The sequence below is a fragment of the Symphalangus syndactylus genome, chromosome 17, assembly GCF_028878055.3.
Source record: "Symphalangus syndactylus isolate Jambi chromosome 17, NHGRI_mSymSyn1-v2.1_pri, whole genome shotgun sequence".
Classification (NCBI taxonomy): domain Eukaryota; kingdom Metazoa; phylum Chordata; class Mammalia; order Primates; family Hylobatidae; genus Symphalangus; species Symphalangus syndactylus.
Window position 1 is genome coordinate 47,428,526 of NC_072439.2, and position 16,278 is coordinate 47,444,803.

Sequence of the window (16,278 nt, forward strand, 5' to 3'; positions counted from 1 at the left end):
TTAAAAGTTCCAGAAGTCATTCTTCAATTGATTTGTTGCAAATTCTGCTGCCTTTCCTAATCCTTCTCATTTGACCATCATTAGTAACTGCATTTTAAGTTTCTTGGAGACGTTTCCTGACTTTGGAACTACCATCGGGCGTACTTGGCTATCCCAAGATGTGGTCTTTTCTGTTTCAGCTCTGGTTATTTTATTTCACAAGCCTCAAGCTTTTCAGACTTACCAGTAGGCCATACCTAAACTAGCCTGTGTATCTTAGTAACCTTCCCACTTCCACTGTTGCTCAAGTAAAACCATGCTGTTACATTCATCAGCTTGTCCATTAATTCTTTTCCTGCGACTTTTTCACCAAACTGAACATATGCCAACTTCTTTCCAGGCCACTTCATTGCTCCTGGAGTTTGTGCATCATTATCACCCGAGTGGCCTTAAGTAAAAAACCAGATCCTGGGCTACCCTACAGCTGGACCTTTGCAATCAGACCAACTAGGCACGTTTCAGAAAGCTGCGGTTTTAAAAGGCTCTCCAGTTGATTCTGATACATTATTGACCTGTTTATTTCCATCAGCAGGGCTGAGCCTGAGCCCTTAAGATGCATTTTAGCATCTTCCCCCAAGTCTCCAAGACTTTCCATTCCTTCTCACTTTGGAAACCTAGAATCTCTGGGAACCTCAACTTTTTTTCCTGACCATTGTTTTCTTCGTCACAAACATATGGACACCTACTAGGTGCTAGGTACTGCAGTTACAATGCAATTTGCATTAGACACTGCCTATCTTCCCATTACCTGAAAAAAAACAAAAAACAAAAACACTGCTACTCAGGATTAAGCATGTATTTATTTTAGTTCAGTTAAAACAAACATAGTTTCATTGAAACGGTGTAGCACTCTTTGCCAACAAGCCATACTAGAATTGTTGGCCTCTAAGTACAGTGGGGATATTTACACTATATACACCAAGTTAATACACCCAGGTTCTCAAAGGTCTTCCATTACACTAGATCACATTTTATTTCATTACACTAGATCACATTTTGATTACTGCATTTTGAAAATTTATTCCTTATTTAAATTTTAAATAAGAGATCTGAATTTGCACCAAGATTTCATGAAAAAAATTGATGCTGTTTATTGCAAATACAATTTAAACAAGTTTTTTTTTAGTGTTTGTATACAATTTGTCAATTTTTCAATATTCAATTTTCTGTACAGGTACTTTTGGGACAATTCTTATAGTTACACAATGTGAATTCATCAAAATGCAGTTAAGAAACTTACAGGAATATGTACACTTGAACCCAAGACCCAAACCTGACATTATATACAACCTATTTACAAATACATATGGACAGACAATATATGTACATAGATTATCATAAATATTGAAAAATAGGTTAGCTTTAATGGATTAATGTTGTTCTATAAATAACATTACAGTTATAATTGAAACATCCACGGAAGACAGTAATGCAAAATAAGGTGACAAGACAGTGGTTTTAATACTGAAGACTGCTCATTAATGGGAATTCATTGTTTAGGAACCTCAAGGCAGACAAGATAGCTCCAAGAGAATCATGCATTGGAATTTTCCCTAGGCAGTTGATTTTGAACCTCAAATAGCCAGAGGATTGGAGGAGCTTCCTCACATTAATTTACTGTAGAGAAAAGAATTTTTTTTCCATTCCTTCCTGGTTGCCACAGTATCTTCTCACATAGAAAAAAAAAACAGTCTGTAGAAACAACTCTTGGTATTCCCTGGCAGGTCTTAGATACAAAGTCAGCAACTCTTTCCAGGAGCTCATGCAAATTTGCCAATTCTTGGTCTCAACTAGAGGTGAGGTTCTGCATTCGAATGGAGTGCCTAAAGCCCAATTAAATGAAAGCAGTGCTGTAGAATCTGTCTTCTCACTGCCTTTCTATTTCTAGATGGTCCCCAATTATTTTATCTTCATAGAAACAGACAAAAATGGACCAATGGTTTCACCCAATGTAGCACTACAAGACGTCTTCCAGTTCCGTAAGGGTCTTTAATTACACATGTATCTTGTTTGTAAATTTAGTCACATATAATACAAGAATGCGTAACAAAAACCATGTCTGCCACATTTCTGGCCCTTGCCCCAAACAACATTTTTAGTTCAAAGGCAAACCTTAGAGCCAGATGACCAACTGACAATTCCATTATTTGCTTCCCTCAACCACTTAATGGAATTATGTATATTAGATTTTAGACATTATGCCTGATGAGCAAAGTACCACATTATTTAATAATATATTCACCATACACTGTGACGTACGATAAATGTGCTCTTAAAGCCAAGTTTCCAAGTAATTATTTTCCCTTCTAACCGGGATTGAAATGGAAGGGTTGACATGCAGTTGGACCAAAATGACTACTAACACTCAGTTTGCACTGTTTTCCCTAGCTAACCATTTGTTGGATGTAAACAAGTAATTCTACGTTGTACAAGAATGAGATGACAGTCCAGTGCAAATGAGTTTTTATAAAGCTTACTGCATGAGAAACCCAGTGGCCTACACAAAGAGAACTTATATCATACCAAACATAGGTGTAACCTGTGGATTAGACCTCTACTGTAGACAAAACATGAACACAACTAAGCCATACATTGTCAAGTAATTCACACTTCCAGTAGGTGAGCATTTTGAAAAAGTGTACTCTCTGGACACAATAATTTTGGCCTATTGCCATCAAATGCCCATTTTCCACTGCTGGAAGCAATGTCAAAAAAGGGCTGGCCCAAAAAAAAAGACCCAGAGCTGTCAATACAACACTGGAGACAGATGCAACTGAATAAACCCTGTTTTACCCAATTGCACTATTTGGTACCTCAAAATTAGTTATTTTATTTCCCATAGAAATATCTGCATTATTTTCCATTCTAATAAGTTGAAGACACAAACATTTCAGTCTGAATGAACCAAATTGTTTGGGGACAGAGAAGAAAAGTGATGAACAGAGTTCATCTGATTTGGTATAGCAATAATCAATCAATCATCTTTTAAGTAATGGTGACGTTTAAATGGAAAAAACTATGCTCCTAATTCATGGTACAATTTTTCATTACATCATTTTCTCTAAAAATTATTTTGGGTAAAAAAGTATTTGGCTTATTATGCCTACAAAAAGGCAAATCATTTCATTATACTAATATTCATTTTTAAATACCAATGACATTATTTTACGGAATTTATTGATAACTGCTTCTGAATAAAGTTCAAAAAAAGCAATTTCTTAAAAGTAAAAGAGTGCTTCTGAGGTCTTTAAGTATTTTTGGTACAAAAAATAATAGTGTTTTTGTCAATGGTTATTCAATACTTTGCTGTAAATTAAAAAGAATTGTTTCTCACATCGAATGGTTCCATTAGGCACATTCAAGTAAAATCATAAAATATCCAAGTTAAACAATGACACAGCCAAGCATGTGGCTTGATAAAAGTTAAGAGTTCGTCCATTCTCTGGAATGGAATAAAATTGTCACTTCCCTTAACCCGAGACTCGTGGTTTTGTTGTTCATATCCATTTCTAACATACAGATAAGTTTCTTTAAAAAAAAAAAAAAAAAGTTCACTTATTCTGCACTCAGAAGAACCAGCGAGGAATCTGCACTTCAAAAGGAAGTGAAACTGAAAACAGGTGAAATTTCATAGTAGTTGAGTTTACTCAACACTGGCATCAGATGGACTGAGTTTGAGTTTGAGTGGTGCCAATTAATGGCCACCTCCAGGTGCATTGTGTACCCAATCCAAAACAATCAAGGCCATGCTTCCAGTCATCACCAGTATGCCACTTAACAGGAAGAACAAAGCCTGCAAAGAGCATAGAGAAAATTGATCAGCAAGTAATAAAACATATATGCTAAACATTTCTTTTTCTAGTTTTTGAAATGTGCTTTAATTACTAAAGTCTATCTACTATATCATGTTCTATAGAATATTTAACTTGCTAAATATAAACTCCTAAGTGATCAGTATGTTATCTGCAGTACAAAATAACTACCTTTGAGGCCTTCTGAACTTTTTCACTTTTTCATTCCTTTGTCTCAAGTGAAAAGGGAATTTTCTTGCTAAACAAACTGCTTCATATAGAACTGGACTGGATTTTTTTGCAATTTTTTAGAGCTAAAGTAGTCACAAAATCAAACCCAAATCATCCTAAAATGCAGCAAAAGTCGAAGCCAGAGGTCTTTCCAGGAAATACTAAGTTAATTCCTAAACCCTACCCTTCAATACTGCCACTATGTAATTTAGAGTAAAACAAGTTGACAGTTGTTGGTTTATAAACAATTCTAGTACTTTAATCAGAGCAGAATGAAGGTGGAAAATAATGACTAAAAAGCAGTCTTTTTCCTAAATATCACCACCAGGATTCTGGTACCAGGAACCACATCATTTGTAGTTAGCACATCATTCTCTGTCACCAACTGGTACTACACTTTAGAGTAGATACATAATAGTAAACACTATGAAAAGATGGCCTCCCTGAGAGCTTCGCTCTGAAGATGATCAGTCTCATTCAACTAAATAGCCCTTCCTTCTCTTTTATATATTCAATGCCCATTTAAGTGCCTGTCACACAGTAGGCAGTCCAATGAAAACTGGTTGAACAAATGTTGAAAGCTAAGTATCTGACACTAGTCTTCATCCCTATTCCTATCTCCAAAGTATCTAATAACTTTATTGCAATTAACTTAAGTGTTTATTAGATGGCAAACTATCTTTCCCCCTCCCTCTGCAATCTTCCATCTGTGAAGTAGACCATTACAGAAATGTTTACTGGAAACTTAAAAGTGAAACCACAACAAATAACAGCTACGAGAATAAAATTAAAATCAGTTGGGGAAATTTATGATATTATTACTGTTTCTATGGTCATAATCTTTCACTCACCCCAATCTTTTGTACAGATTTCATAGGTTCTTTCTTCACCAACTTGATATAGAAGGCAGAAGGAAGAATAAAAATCAACATAGAAGCTGCAGATGCACCTGTAAAAGAACATTTATGTTTCTTGAGGATTCAATGAACCACTCGTCATTCATTCTTTAAATCTTAAAATCCCTGATGTTTGAATCAACTTGGATACTTTCTACAACTTACCAATAAAACCAAAGATATCCCTAATAGTTGGGACAAAGATGACAAGTAAATTGGTAAATGCCAAGATAGACACTGTAATGAGACTATGACGCCACCAACTGAAATCTTTTGATGCACACAGCAAGTGAGTTACAGAACTCCGGATCTGCAAAAAAAATAAATAAAATGTATTTTAAAAATAGCAGCAATATAAAATTTAAAAATCCAGCTTCAATGAATGAAAAGAATGCCCAAGTAAAAAGCAACCTATCCAAAATAGTAACAATTTCTAAATAAAACTGTGCCTCTTTCTCTGCTGTTTCCTGAACATCTGAACACTTAAAGATCATTTTATATCTTATGGTGAAAAAAATGTCCCCAGGATATTTTGAAAATATACACTGTATTTTTAAAAAGCCCCCTCAAAACTACCACCAACTTTGTATTGTTCTACTGGTGTTTCCCTTCTTCCAGAAGATGAAAATCTCACAAATTTTCACATATTTAAAAACTCCTTCCTACTGAAAGCAGAGCAAGTGATTACTTACTGGGAAAATAACTACTGGTACTGTCAGGGTCACAGCCATTAACACAGCCAGACGGACAATGAGAAGAAGAATATCAGCTCCCAAGATAGAAGAGTAGGTATGAAGCAATTCTGACTCAACATGTTCTACAGGGAAAGACCAAAAAAACTTTGAGTGGCTGTTTTCATTGGAGACCAAGTAGAAAATTTAACAGCAAAATGTGCACCAGTTATTTAGCTACTCACAAAACGACTATAAACTAAGAGGCTAATAAGATTTGTTTGGAATTATAGTTAATGCAATTAAAGTAACATTGAAGGAAAATTTTTCTAAATACCACATAGAGATTTAGCCACATGACTCCCATTAAAAACAACAGGAGTTAAGCAGCTAAATCTCCTGGCTTGGCTTCCAATTCGTGTTTGTGTTATACAGTCTGAAGGTGATGGGAGAGGAGACAGGCAAGATGAACTCAGAGGCTGGCATATCATACAAATATCCCATCAAATGATTAATGATATTTTCAAACCTGGATTCTAGAAATTACTGATTAAATACACTACAGAAAATTCTAAGCTCTAAATTTAATTTCTCATCACAAATATGAAATATATTAAAACAGACTATTTTTAAAGTGATGGAACTATACATAGAAAACTAGCAGCTTCATTTCAATAAGCGGTTTTTCGTTTTTTTGGTAAAGGAGGCATTATTTACCGTAAAATGTTAGGTATCCAAAGAGGGCGGCAAGCAGATACATGAGAAACATAGCAAAAAATGAAATCTTGGACACATTCATCATTCTTCTACGGCTGCGGCTATGTAATTCAAAAGAAAATTCAAATATATATTTCAGCAGCAGTTACAGTTGTCTAATATTTTCTCAAATTTATATAAAAATGAAATACTCACTCTTTCAGTTCTTCATAGATGGGAAGAACAGCAGGATGACAGACAAATGAAAAGATCAGAATTGGCACAGCATAGACAGTCTGAAACAAAACGTAAAAATCTACTTTATCTGATGTAACGAACTCATGCTGTCACATTTCTGCAGCATATATTTTACGTAAACAATCTTAGAATCAAAGCCTAAGTTTCCTTTGTGTAATTAGCTTCCATTCTTCTAATCTGTTCATGAAGTATGATCAATATCCTCACTTCTGAATGTGTCAATTATTAGCACCATATGATTATCTCAATTCTCAATCTATTTTCAGACGTAAACCAAAACTTTCTTCACAGTCCTCAATAATTAGCTAATCATACGTTTTCTAAAAAGCACCTATTACCCTCCTCCCTTTACCCTGGGAGTGAATAGCTTCCCTCTTTTCTTCCCTAAACTCTTCTTTTGAGAAAATAAGCATATTTAGTTACCTGTGAGTTGAAAATAAAATAGTGAGGTCTGCAAGAGTCATTTTCAGTCACGTTATGTGACAAATCAGGTACAAGAGCTGTTGGCTGTGTTAAGGTGGTGTTTATTGTTTCATTAATTATCAAAGCGGCTTCCACAGGACACGGAACCTGAAATTTCTTGCAAATGACCTAAAAATATATTATTTTGCATGTGTTAAACTAAGTGACATGGCAGGGCTTATAAAAAATTTTTTCTAAAAAAAATCATACCCACCACAATCAGAAAGAACACCATACACAACAAGGAAAGGCCACTGGTATATCCCAAATATCCTATAAGGGGGGGTGGCAGGAATCAGTATTAGTTTAATGAAACAGATTTAAGGCAAATATCTTTCTCCCACTGAATAACTCAATTCTGCTGGGAAGACTTCAGGCACTAAAGTATGGGTACAGTACTAAATTTCTAATTCTTAAGATACTAAAATATAGAATTATTTAAATATACTTGTCATAACCCAAGATAATAAAAACTATCATTTGCATTATTTCTTACAAAGCACAACATATACTGTCAATTAAATATTTTGGCTCCTAAATTTTGCATGCTGTAAGTCCCAAAGATATACCTTTCTAGGGCTTTTTCATTCTGATTAATTTCTATTCAGAGAAAGCCCAACTAACTGGTGAGAGGCTCATTTCAGTTCTCTTTAGAGATGAGTTTGCTCACCTAAATTTCTAAACAGCGACAAAGGAAGAATGACCACCAGTGACACCAACAGAACCAAATAGTTCCCGTTCAGATACCACAATCTAAAGAAAACAGAAACAAGGTCAAAACAGTCACAAATATCCTCAGAAGAATATACACATCTTCTAACGGAACTCATTTTATAGAAATACCATGAAAACAAACACACAAAAAAGACATGTTTGGAAAAAGTTTCCCTTGTTCAAGATAGGAATAACTTTTTAACTTTGTGTGCTAGATGAATATTTACTCAGGTTATAAGTTGGGTATAAAACAGTGTAACTTTTGTCCCACTACTTGCTCTGGGAAGGCTGCCAGCTGATTCATAACACAAAATGCTTCTCAAAGACTTGATACTAATGCAGGGAACAAAGCTGCTTTGTTAAGCCAGTAATCTTATCTTTAAGCACTTTCAGAAAAATTGTACACCAACTTTGGTACAGCTTTAGCATGTAATTTTTAATGCTGGAAACTAAAAAATTTTAAAACAAGTTTTTTTCCAGATGTGTTAGCAAATATTATTAAATATTTCAATGAGGAAACGTTTTCATAAAATGCACAGGCAAACTGCCTCCCCACCATAAAAATTACAAAATTCAGTCCCCCAAACCAGGACTTATTCCAGGTTATCATAGTGTGTTGTGACATCTTGACCCACCTTTAACTCCAAAGACAGCCAAAAATATCCCTTTTGAACTTTAGAAAACATTATGTATGTCCTCTAAGCCTTTTTCTTTTTAGGTAAATCATGAATTGCACTCTCTTCTAAATCACTATTTTCAAATTCTAATTGCCTCATGAATTCTGTTCACTTCAGCAGTAAGTACTCTGCAGAACACTAACACTTAAAGATCAGCTTAAAAAATTAAATTTCTAAAGCCACATCTGAGATAATGGCACTTCTCTATTTTGACGTAATGAGCTGCACGTAGGGTGGGAAGTAAATTATCCTTCCCCACGTTTACTTTAGATAAATACCTGTGAGTTCACTGGGATGAGTAACTTTGCTAGAAGAAAATGTTTTCTATAGCATGCCCAAACATTTTCTGGCACATGTTGAGTATCTCTTATTCAAAATGCTTGGGACCGAAGTGTTTTGGACTTTGGAGTATCTGCATATACATATTTGAAGTATCTTGGAGATGGGACTGAAGTCTAAACACAAAATTCACTTATGTTTCCTATACACCTTCTTAAACCCATAGCCTAAAGGTGATTTTATACAGTATTTTAATTAATTTTGCACACCTGTCACGAGATCAGGTGTGGATTTTCCACTTGTAGCATCATGTTGGCACTCAAAAAGTTTTGGATTTCAGATTAGGGATGTCCAACCTGTATTTTGCATTGAACAGATTAAGTCTTAAAAATTCCAAACTTATAAAAATAAGACATTAATTTTTAATGTAATTCAAAGCTTCAGTCCTCACTTAGGATATATATTAAAAACAGTTATAACTTCTTTAAGTATGAACATAAAGACAGAAAGCAAGTTCCAGAAAACCTGTTTTAGAAATTAAGATATCCAAAGTTGTAGGGCTAGCTACTATCTTTTGGCCTTTCCTTCTCCAAAGTTCGAATCAGTTTACGGGGATGGGGAGCCTTCTTGGTCAGTTTCAAAAGGAACATTTATGGATAATTAACTAATAATCATTTTGTATACAACTTTGATAAAAATATATCTCACCACTTTTGACTGTAATTGTTTCTTATGAGTAACCTTACTTAGCACCTACCCAGTTTTATCTTCAATGTTCGTTAATGCCTGGATCACCAAAGGCAACTCATATTTCACTATGAAGAGGTAGCTTGACATAGCTGGAGAAAAACAAAATTATACTATTACAAGTGCAAAACGCGGCACGTGACACTAAAACGCATGTGTCACCACTCTGTGCTACATAATGAGCATAAAGTCTACCCAAATAATCTTTTGAAAAATTCTTACCTCCAATGTTCTGCATTGTAATTGATCCAGATGCTGCAAGCTTTCCAATTAATCCAAATGCCTTATATCCCAATTGTTCATATAATAAAGACCCTACAATTTGAAGACAGAAGCATGAAGCCAAGGATTTTAAAAGAGAAATAAAATCACGATAGGTATGCATTGTTTTAGAAAAATCAAGAATGCTATCATACCTCCTTCATTGGCAGTCTTCAAAAGGAGATGAACAGAATACAGGGAAAATATTGACACAAATGTCAAGAGAATTCTGATGAGAGAAGGAAAAGGCACAGGGTTATAAATAAGCATGGCTATATTTAAAGACAACTCTTTCTGGTTGTTTAAATAACACTATGTGTGCAACTTGTCCTATTTGTGTCAAAATGCCCTGAAGAACTGGCATTTCCTTTCCTACTAACTGGAGTGTCAACACTGTCTCTTGCCTGGCAGTAAAAACTTGCATCATTTCTCAGGTGACAGTTCTACAGCATTGGTTAGGAACAAGGATGTCTACCCACTGAGCCAAACATAGCATGAGACACTGGAAAGCTCAACTTCCCAGTGGTGGAGTTTGAAACTTGTATTTTGATTCTGGCACAATAATGAGCTGTATGCTTGCCACCTTTCTGCATTTCAATAGTTCCCTTTATCTGTAAGACATTAGTAATATCCGCCACTAAACCCAGCCCACAAGGTTCTTGTGAAATTCAACTGAGACAAGTTCAGGAAAGGTTTTAAGACCACATGGACCGTATACACAGAAACAGGAATGAGAGGCCAGGTGCAGTGCCTCATGCCTGTAATCCCAGCACTCTAGGAGGCTGGGGCAGGATGACTGCTTGAGGCCAGGAGTTCGAGATCAGCTTGGACAACATAACATAGGGAAGCCCCATCTCTACCGAAGGAAAAACAAAAAGCCAGCTGTGGTGGTGTATACCTATAGTCTCAACTACTTAGGCTGAGGTGGGGGGATCACTTGAGCCCAGCAGTTTGCCACTGCACTCAGCCAGGACAAAATGAAATACTTTAAAAAAAAAAAAAAAAAAAAAGAATGGTAAGGGGGAAATGACACTAACATGATACTAACATTTTAAGAGGCACTACAAGCTTTACTAACAACTGGGCACAAATCAGAGAACTAACCATTGTGATGACATACTACATTGCACCCCATGGCAAGGAATACAGGCCCAGTATTGTCACAGTTACACAATGTCTGTGCTAGAACAAGTAGGCTATCAGCTTGACTGTCTCTAAGCCTTTCCTCCCTTGACCACTTGGATTGAGCAACAGAAAAAAAATAAACAAGGTAACAGAGTGACTAAAGGGACCCTAATGTCACCTAATTTTCGTTTAGGGTAAGGGTTCTCCCTCATTCCAGCTTTACTTTCCTTCCACCTAGGAGAGCCCAGAGTTGCAGACTGATTTTTTAAAGAAATTAAATAACAAAACGGGGAAACTCATAGAAAACCCTGCAAAGGAGAAGAGTTGCATGTTTTTTGATTCCGTATGAACAAACTGCACACAGTACCATGCAAGGTGCTGACAAAGAAACTGATGTCTATTAGTTAAACAGAGGAAGTGGCTTTACACTACCATTCTAAATGCCAGAAGTTTTACAGGGCCTAGTCTGAGGTGACACTATCAACCTCACTTCTAACTGGAGAAAAGATATTGGTTTAATTAAAAACAAACCAAATTAAGTCCTTCCATGTCTTACACTGAAATGACAAGGGATAAATAGACTTTATAAACTTTGAGGTCACTTTCAACCTTCAGATTGATTCTACTTATAAAGGTTAGCTACAGAGTTGTTGAAGTGGACCGTGGCAGCCATGTGGTTTTTGGCCCATTTTCCTCTATACCTCTAAATATAAAGTAAATACTGATGAATAAAATCACACTTTAGCAATCTTAATATTATTTAGCCATTAAGTAAAATGGTAAATCAATGACATAAGCACCTAAAGTATAATTCCAAGAGTACAAGGGTTACATCAGAATTTGACCTTCACTTATGAAACAGAGGTGCCATTTAGTATCATTTAAATTCTTACTTTAACTACACTGGCTGCACTCTAAAACTGCCTCCAGTTTTTATACCAAGTGCTAACAAGGATTTCAAATATTCAACAGTGATGCCATTCAGGTTCTCCACTAAAAACTCCTGAGATTCTAGGATTCTACGTAAATCGCTGGTCCTTCACCTTAGTAAGAGTTCTCTCAAAAAAGCCTCAACTTAATTGAAGCAAGCCAGAGTGAATCCTAGCGTCTAGTACTAAAAGCCAGGCTTAACCTCAGTGTGGAATTTCACAAAGCAGAGATTTGCAAAGGTCTGCTTTTCTTTTCATGAACATTCTATCGTGCTGGAGAAAATAACTTGAGTAGAAGGCACCAGTCAGCTAAGTAAAACGCATCTGTTACAAAGGGACAATTCCATGCTATATATGTATGGTTTCCTTATCTGTACAACGAATGTATTAAGTTACACAATCCCCCACAGAAAATGCCTTAGCCAGGGGTCCACGGGTACTTAAGGGCTATGACACAAACATCACTGAAAAATACATGCTTAAGATTGCATGTATTTTTGTTTTGTGCTTTTTCCCTGGAAATAAGATTCACATTTTCCCATCATATTCTCCAAGAGTCAGTGACGCAAAAACGGTTAAGAACCACTGCTCTGAAGTTTTCTGTACCTCCAAGAGTCTATCCACGTATTTATGCTGGAAAACACAGGAGTAATTAAGTCTAACTGTGCAACTGTGGGGGGAACCATTTAAAAACAAGTACTTACTAAAATATTCATTTTTTGCCACAACATGTGGCAATCGAACAGGTCTGACAAAAGCAAACATTAAAAAAACACGTATGGATTGCTTTTCAGGGTCCAGAAAATTATGACTCTCTCATCTTAAAACAAACATGTTCCAGGCTGGGTAAATACCACCACACCTTGTGTGTTTAGAGAAATTTTCTTTTCCTTATTCACGTAAGGGGCCACAGGTCCTTAAGAACTGTGTCGATTTACCAAAATGATTTGGAGCTTATTATGATTTTCAGCTTCTGATTTGCCAAAACAAAATTTATACCTACCCTGGATTTAGCCATAGTTCTTTTTCAATATCTACCATCTGTTACAATTTTGTTTTAACTATTTCCACTGACTTAGAAGACTTCTGGCTTAATTTGTCAGTTTTAAGGACTGCTCTACTTTTTTCTAGTTGGCTTTCTTGATATTGTGCCGTATGTAGTAGAATAAAGAGATTTTTGGGGTTTCTCATACTTTTAATTTTAAGCAAGTAACTTTTGAGTCAGCTACTGCAACTGTAAATTCAGTTTCTGGAGCCAAAATATGTTTTACCATAGTAACTGCCCTGTATGGCAGACTCACTACTTACACATACTTACATAAAAAGAGCAATTCCAGTATTAGCCATGGCATAAGAAAGCCCAAGGATTCCACTGCCCACAATCGCATTGCTCAGATTAAATACTGACATTCCAAAGGAAGTAGTACCTGGATGCTACATAGAGGGAAAACGATAACCAAACATATAACAATAATTAAATGGAGAAAACCAGCTTTGGGCAAGTTAGATTTGAATTCTAAAAGTAAAACTATTCTTTTACTCCATAAAGCCACTGACAGACAAATTACTATTTTTAACTTACGAATTCTGTTTCATACTTCTTCTTCCCCAAATTCGATTCAAGCAAAAAGTTCTGGTTTTCAGGATCTACATCTGCATAATGGCTGCAAAAGATACAGACATATATAATTGTAAACTGGACTGAAATATCTATCATTACACACAAGACTGCTTTAACATAAAATACCCTCCAACAGCATAGTTCTGATACAACACCTTTACTTAAATGTATAAATATCAACTAGGAGTTGACTTTCACACGAGCTATCTTGTCATTACAACAAGATAATCGGATACTCTTTCAGAGATTACGCACCTTCTCTAAATGCTATAGCAAATTAAAGCAATGGAAGCAGACTCCTCACTAACTCCCGGAACCCAACCCATGCAAGCCGTTTTTTCAAAAGTGTCACAACTTCTCCCACCTTTTCAGAGCAGCTTGCTTGGTGGGGTAGGAGTAGTTGAAGTCGCTGTTGGAACTGTAGCTGCTGCTGTCTTCATCCGGGGAAATATTGAACCTTCCCATTTCGGCCTTCTTCATGCTAAGCACTGGGAGGAATCGGGTGCAGCTAGTAGCGCTGGGCTCCTTTTGTCCTTGGCGATGGGTGCACCGGCCCGCGAGTCGGCCTGCGAAAGTAGAGGCGGCGCGTCAGGACCGCAGCGCCCGCCCGCCGCGGTCACGTGACGCCGCCGGGGGGCGCAGCGCGGCTGATTCATCCCAGGCCAGGCGAGTGGAAAAGTACCAGCCGCGCGCGAGGGGCGGGGGCGCGCCGAGGGGCGGAAAAGTACAGACGGCGGAGCCGCGGAGAACAAAGATGATCCCACCGCTGTGCTGCGGCCGTCGAGGCCCCCTACTCCGGCAGATTTCAGTATTTCACCCTCTCTATTGTCCCTCGTCGGAGTGGAGGGGGCGAGGGAGGTTCTGCTTTGGTTTTTCCCAGTCGCTCCAAACGTGCACAGGTACTCAGGGCACACATCCAGCCCGACCCTGGCTCGTGTGCATGCAACCTAGGCGCACGGCTTTCCATTTCTAGCATTTGGAACAGCAATGCTGCGTAATCTGTCCTTTACTGCCCGGAGTCCCCACACGGGGAAATGCCTCTGCCGCAGACAGCCTTCCCCAGAAGGAGGCGGAAAGGGCCGACACTACTCTCTAGGGGGGCGAACGCCCTGGCCCCGGGAGCTGGGGATTTGTTTACACACGCGCGCCAGTGCCCTCAAGCACACCCGTCCACAGGCAGCTGGCCCGCGAGTGCTACGCCCGCCCAGCCCCTCCTATGTCCGGAAAGAAAACTGATGCAATATCGATCGTCGATTGTCAAATGTTCCCAACTCGTCTCCCCAAATCTTGACCTCTCCTGTAATAAGTGCCCAAGCCCACCTCCGCCGCCCCCAGATTCCTGGTTCCCTGGACTTAATTTTTTTTTTTATTAAAAGCAAATCAGTCACAAGACTTGCCGCAGCAGAGCCGCGGGCCGGGCTAGCTCCCCTCCCCCTAATGGGAAGATGCGGCTCCGCACCGGGCAGGCACGCGGCCCCCGCCCAGCGCCCGCTCTCCTGCCCACGTCGCGGGCGCGATACCCGCGCAGCGGGCCAGGATGGAAGGCTGGCCAGGCCAACCGACAACGCCCGCCTCGAAAGGAAACGGACCCCGCGGCCGCCTTCCCGCGCGGCCCCTCCCGGAAGCCCCTCCCCCACTCTCGCCCGGGCCCTGCGCCCTCCCCACAGACGCCCCCCCGCACGCGTTACCTCGGTGGTCTCTGTTCTCACGCAGACGTCTTCAGTGGGTTTCTCTCAGTCAAATACAAATCATAAAAGACAAAAAATTTCCCCAAATCCAACAACAGACAGGAAAAATAATTTTAATAAAAAAGGAAAAGACAAATTGCCGCCCCAATCCTCCGGCGTCTGCCGTGTCAAGGGAAAGGCGCGAGTGTGCGGTAACGCGTGGTCGGTCTACTGCTAGCAGTACTGGAAAGGCGTTCTAAGGCGGCGGCGTCGCGAGGCTCAGTAGCAGCCCGGCGAGCGGCGGGTTATAGCGGCACCCCGGGGACGCGTCAGTGGGCGGGGCCGCGGCCGCCCAGGCGCCTTCTCTTTGTGTATCAACACCACCTGGGCCCCGCCTCCGACCCTCCCAGACCGAGGCCCCGCCTCCCTGCCCCTCCCTCTGCGGCCCGCGCCCGTGGCCCAGCCCCGCCCGCTGGCGCCCCCAAGACTCTCCCGCAAAGCCCAAGCCCACTCTCTCCAGCTTTCTAGATAGTCTGGAAAGACTCCCAGATGCTTCCCCTGTCTATCCTTTTTAGCCCGGGTTGGTCCTCAACACATGCGGTTGTCTTTGAGGAGCCATCTCCTTAAAATTTTCTCCTGTCCGAGTCACCAGCAGTCCTTGCTTTCGGGGGACACATCAAGGCTTTTGGGGGACACCACCCTCCCACCAAACACTTTCTTGATTGTTATTTTTGTGATTTACAGTGAGGTTTTGTCTCACAAACTTGGGCCAAGGCAGCAACGTTGTCCTGATGGTTTGTTGTTCTTTCTTTTCCACCTAGACCTGCTTTCTCACTCTTCAAAACTAGCCGGAGTTCGGCAAGCAGCTCCTTTTCGGGATGTGCTTTTTGTAGGGCCATGGAAAACCGGACTAGCGGAAAGGCTACCTTTTGGCCAGCAAGCCAGACCCCTTAGAAAGAGGCCCCAGTGGGGAGCCTGGCGCTCCTAAGGTCGTTTGGGAGTCCCCAGTTTTCCATTCGCTGACACGTTGCTTCTATTATCCCACCACCGCCGCCCCCGGCAAAGGCACTGCCTTGTCTGAATGCGGGTCTGAGGCGCTTTCTGCGGAGCCTGGTCCTTTCCCTTCAATGGTGATGTGGTCTTGCTGAGCCAGGCAACTAGGGGGCCCCTTCGCTGTGGAAAAATTGGTGCTGCGGGAAAGGCAAGACTCACTC

General features: G+C 39.6%; 1 protein-coding gene across 2 annotated transcripts; it reads right to left on the reverse strand.

The window, feature by feature from the left end:
* Positions 1–820: 820 nt before the first annotated feature.
* SLC38A2 (solute carrier family 38 member 2) lies at positions 821–15,430 on the reverse strand. 2 transcript variants are annotated; one of them, XM_055248002.2, is made up of 16 exons: positions 15,086–15,430; positions 13,762–13,963; positions 13,359–13,440; positions 13,095–13,210; positions 9,878–9,951; positions 9,684–9,776; positions 9,472–9,553; positions 7,715–7,797; positions 7,259–7,317; positions 7,006–7,173; positions 6,541–6,620; positions 6,346–6,446; positions 5,650–5,774; positions 5,123–5,267; positions 4,913–5,010; positions 821–3,832 (listed from the first exon to the last, which is right to left on the reverse strand). In XM_055248002.2, exons 2-16 carry the CDS (start codon positions 13,875–13,877, stop codon positions 3,734–3,736), a joined length of 1,521 nt encoding a protein of 506 aa, XP_055103977.1. In that variant the 5' UTR covers positions 13,878–13,963; positions 15,086–15,430; the 3' UTR covers positions 821–3,733. The 2 variants fall into 2 exon arrangements, with proteins under 2 accessions (XP_055103977.1, XP_055103978.2); XM_055248003.2 differs by lacking the exons at positions 13,095–13,210; positions 15,086–15,430 and having other exon boundaries at positions 13,762–13,909.
* Between the last annotated feature and the right edge of the window lie 848 nt (positions 15,431–16,278).

Bases quoted from the DNA above. Each gene is read 5' to 3' on its own strand.
- SLC38A2 (XM_055248002.2), bottom strand. From the start codon at position 13,877: ATGAAGAAGGCCGAAATGGGAAGGTTCAATATTTCCCCGGATGAAGAC. The intron at 6,621-7,005 runs GTAACTAAATAT...GTTTTGTTTCAG, and splicing joins ATTTTATTTTCAACTCACAG to ACTGTCTATGCTGTGCCAAT. The intron at 5,268-5,649 runs GTAAGTAATCAC...TTTTTTTTGCAG, and splicing joins TACCAGTAGTTATTTTCCCA to ATCCGGAGTTCTGTAACTCA.